Source organism: Megalobrama amblycephala, linkage group LG14 (assembly GCF_018812025.1).
Source record: "Megalobrama amblycephala isolate DHTTF-2021 linkage group LG14, ASM1881202v1, whole genome shotgun sequence".
Taxonomy (NCBI): Eukaryota; Metazoa; Chordata; class Actinopteri; order Cypriniformes; family Xenocyprididae; genus Megalobrama; species Megalobrama amblycephala.
In genome coordinates this window covers 6,043,326-6,047,640 of record NC_063057.1, presented here as the reverse complement: position 1 = coordinate 6,047,640, position 4,315 = coordinate 6,043,326, and the positions used below count along the sequence as shown (strand labels likewise).

General features: G+C 35.2%; 1 protein-coding gene across 1 annotated transcript; it reads right to left on the bottom strand.

Annotated features, from left to right (window-relative positions):
- Nucleotides 1-1,413: 1,413 nt before the first annotated feature.
- On the bottom strand, nt 1,414-4,315 carry LOC125246064 (cytochrome c oxidase assembly factor 6 homolog). The gene is made up of 3 exons (XM_048156903.1): nt 4,156-4,315; nt 3,809-3,967; nt 1,414-1,696 (listed from the first exon to the last, which is right to left on the bottom strand). Exons 2-3 carry the CDS (start codon nt 3,950-3,952, stop codon nt 1,601-1,603), a joined length of 240 nt encoding a protein of 79 aa, XP_048012860.1. The 5' UTR covers nt 3,953-3,967; nt 4,156-4,315; the 3' UTR covers nt 1,414-1,600.

Below are 4,315 nucleotides of genomic sequence, written 5' to 3'. Positions count from 1 at the left end.
TGAAAATTCTGTCATCATTTACTCGCCCTCAAGTTGTTCTAAACCTATTCTGTGGAAATTAAAGGAAGATATTTGGAAAAATTTTGGTAACCAAACAGTTTCTGGTCTCAATTGACTTTCATAGTGTGAAAAAAATATATATTATAGAAGTCAATGGTATGGAAACTTGTTTCCGCCACTAAATAAAAAAGATAATTGCGACTTTTTATCTCACAATTCTGACTTCTTTTCTAGCAATTCTGAGATATAAATTCACAACGGTGAGTTATAAAGTCCAATTAATTCAAAAATAAAGTCCAAAAAAAGTTTTTCCTTAGAATTGCGACTTTATTCTCATAATTCTGACTTTATAACTCACAATTGCGACTTTATTTCTTGCAATTGCAACTTTATCTCGCAATTTGGACTTTATAACTCGCAGTTCGGACTTTATTTCACACAATTCTGACTTTATCTGGCGATTGCGACTTTATAACTCGGAATTCTGACTTTATATCTCACGATTCTGACTTTATTTCTTGCAATTGAAACTTTATTTCGCAATTTGGACTTTATATCACACAATTCTGACTTTATCTCGCAATTGCAACTGTATAACGCGGAATTAGGACTTTATATAACACAATTCTGAATTTATCTCGCAATTGCAACTTTATAACGCGGAATTCAGACTTTATATCTCACAATTCTGACTATCTCGCGATTGCGACTTTATAACTCAGAATTCGGACTTTATAACTCACAATTCTGACTTTATAACTCACAATTGCGACTTTATAACTCGCAATTCTGACTTTATAACTCACAATTGCGACTTTATTTCTTGCAATTGCAACTTTATCTCGCAATTTGGACTCTATAACTCGCAGTTCGGACTTTATATCACACAATTCTGACTTTATCTCGCGATTGCGACTTTATAACTCGGAATTCAGACTTTATAACTCACAATTGCGACTTTATATCTCACAATTATGACTTTATAACTCGCAATTCCGACATTATAACTCGTAATTCTGACTTTATATCATGCATTTCTGAGAAAAAAAGTCAAAACTGAGAGATAAAAAGTCACAATTATAGCTTTTTTCTTTTTTATTCAGTGGCAGAAAAAAGTTTCCATATAATGGGGATCAGCAACTGTTTGGTTACCCATATTCTTCAAAATATCTTCTTTTGTGTTCAACAGAACAAAGAAACTCGTACAGGTTTAGAACAACTTGACGGTGAGTAAATGATGACAGAATTTTCATTTTTGGGTGAACTATCCCTATAATCATTGTACATACAGGAAACAAACATTTTGTTATTGTCGGCCACCCATTGTTGGCCTTTTCACAAGCAAATCATTGTAATATGTTCTGTGATCGATTTATTTCACCTGACATCTCTGAAACATAATAAAACACTGTATTTTTGGTTCATTTATTTATTTTGCATTTCAAACATTACAGTGAAGCTCCATACAGCACAGATTCATTAAATGGTGATAAATAAGACAAAAACACAATGCTTTATATAGGCTAGGAAAATGTTTAGTGCATCACTGCCATTGTCAGAGTCCAGTGTTATCATTCCCTCCGATGCACATCATTGTTGGCTATAATTTTGATGTTCCTTCAGCTGGTTCATAGCCTTCATTTTGTATTTTCTCCTTGTACTTCAAGAAGTCCCTCCGTTTGATGAAATACTTCACCTGCCGTTGAATTACAACAATCAGTTCATGTACATGCATTGTGAAATTCAACAGAAGACAATATTGCCCTTGTGAAAAAGAAGTGCACTTAATTGTATTCAATGTGCACTTGTAGTGTACTTCAAATCCTAAAAGTAGATATAAAAACTGTACTAATATTAATGTAATAAAAGGCCATGTAAGTGAACTTAAAGAGAGTATACTTTCATGACTGTTTCTTAAGACACTTAAGTACTTGTAATAATATCAAATGAAAAGTTTTACTTTAAAGTCATAATGTTTTAATAATCTTTTGTTATGTTTTAAAGTACACGTACTTTAATGTTGACTAACATACTAAAGCACATGTACTCGATTAGAATTTTAACCATAGTGTGCTATTTGATATTACATTTAAAGTTAATACTTTTTAAATGTATTAAATAACTTGGTAATTAGAATTGTGTAATTTGAAGTGTATTTAAATACCTGACATACATAAGTTTCAAAAGAAATGACATTAAAGTATATTTTAATTACTGTAAATGCTTGTCAGTACATTTGGCAGTATACTTGAACCATATTTTAAAGGCTCCATCCCAAATAGCACCCTAAACACTCGCAATCTTCCTCCGAGTTCACAATTTTGTAAATGCCGCTTTGACTGTGGGGTAGAAGCCACAAGAAGTCCACAAGAGCACATCGGCCCTGTCCCAAATGGCATACTTCAGGTGCACTTGCGATCTTGTGGACTTCTTGTGACGCTTGCGCGTGCCTGTTAAGTCCACAAGACCACAGGATGTCCCATTTGCCATTTTAGGTTTCAGAAGGGTGCTTGCAAGCACCCCCTTTGCGACCGATGTGCACCCTCGATGCACACTTTGCCGAGCCTGTGAGCTCCACAGCAGACCTCCACCTGACAGTCGAAGCAGTATTACGTTACCAAAGTGTGAGGAAGACTGCGAGGACTTAGGGATCCATTTGGGAAAGGGCCTCAGTGCGGGCTCAGCAAAAAGTGCGCATCTCGACCGCAAAAGGGGCGTTCTCAAGCACCTTTCTGAAACCTAATATCACAAATGGTCATGTGGACTTAACAGACACGTGCACACAGTGGCCATTTTAAATCCACAAGACCATTAAGTGAGCCATTTGGGACGGGGCCAAAGACAATACAACTAATGATGAAATTTCATATAAAGATGTACTAATAAAGCACTTTTAAAGGGACAGTTCACCCAAAAATGGAAATGATCCCATAATTTACTCACACTCAAGCCATCCTAGTTGAACTATCTTCTTTCAGACGAACACAGTCAGAATTATATTAAAAAATATTCTGCCTCTTCCAAGCTTTATATTGGGAGTGAATGTTTTTTTTTTTTTTTTTTTTTTAAACAAACAAAAAAAGCACATCCATAATCCATACGACTCCAGGGGGTTAATAAAGGCCTTGCGATGCATTTTTGTAAGAAAAATATCCATATTTATAACTTTATAAACTATAATAATAACTGGCTTCCGGTAAACATGCGGACGGCCGTTAATGAAAGCTAGTGATTGCAATTTCTAAAGTTATAATTATGGATATTTTTATTACAAAAAAAACATCGCTTTGCTTCAGAAGGCCTTTATTATCCCCCTGGAATCGTTTGGATTACTTTTATGATGGATGAATGTGCTGTTTTCGGCACCATTCACTCCCATTATAAAGCTTGGAAGAGGCAGGATATTTTTTTAATATAACTCCAATTGTGTTTAACTGAAAGAAAAAAAAGTCATATACCTAAAATGGCTTGAAGGTGAGTAAATTATGGGATAATTTTCATTTTTGGGTGAACTATTCCTTTAAGTTAAATGCATTTAAACTATAATACATGGCTACATTGAGAGGGGAATATTAGTGTACTTATTACTGAATATTGTATACTATTTTGTAACAATGCAATGGCCTAACATGTAAACATAAAGGCAATGCAAATCAAATGTTTTGGTTTCATTTCAACAGAAGAAATCATTCAGTAAATATCCCAATATGCATGACAGCTGCTGCAAATAATTCAAATCGCAAGCAGGTGTCATAGAGATTCGTATGTTTCTGCACTCAGAACTATTGAATCAGAACTATGGACAGACCCACTGGGCAGGACACTTGGCCTCAAACTCCTGCTGGTATTTCTCACAGGCAGATGTGCTGTCTTGGTGGACATCTAGACACTTCCAGAGCTCATCTCTCGCGCTCCAGCAGGCCTTTCGTTCACTGGCGTTAGGAGCGCTCATCTCTCCTCAGTCATTCTGCAGGTTTGTCAACAACTTTTAACACTCGTATTCTTCGATATAAATGTTCCAAACAAATGTCATTAACTTTAAGAACATGTTTAACCATCAGTGAACTGTCATAGAGACAGTATTTCTACTAAAGAACACGTTATAACTTATGAGAGATAATTTTGTCTGACAGTCAAGAAAGAATAACCGCTTACCAAATACGATTCATCACTTCATATAATTATTATTATCCTAATAAAAGTGTCATATTCTGTAGTGCAGAGAGTCCCAAGGACGCGTTGAGCATGTAGGAAGTAATGTGACCAAACATGTCGCTTTCTGATGACCCAAGCCATTGCATAAAAAAGTAGTTAC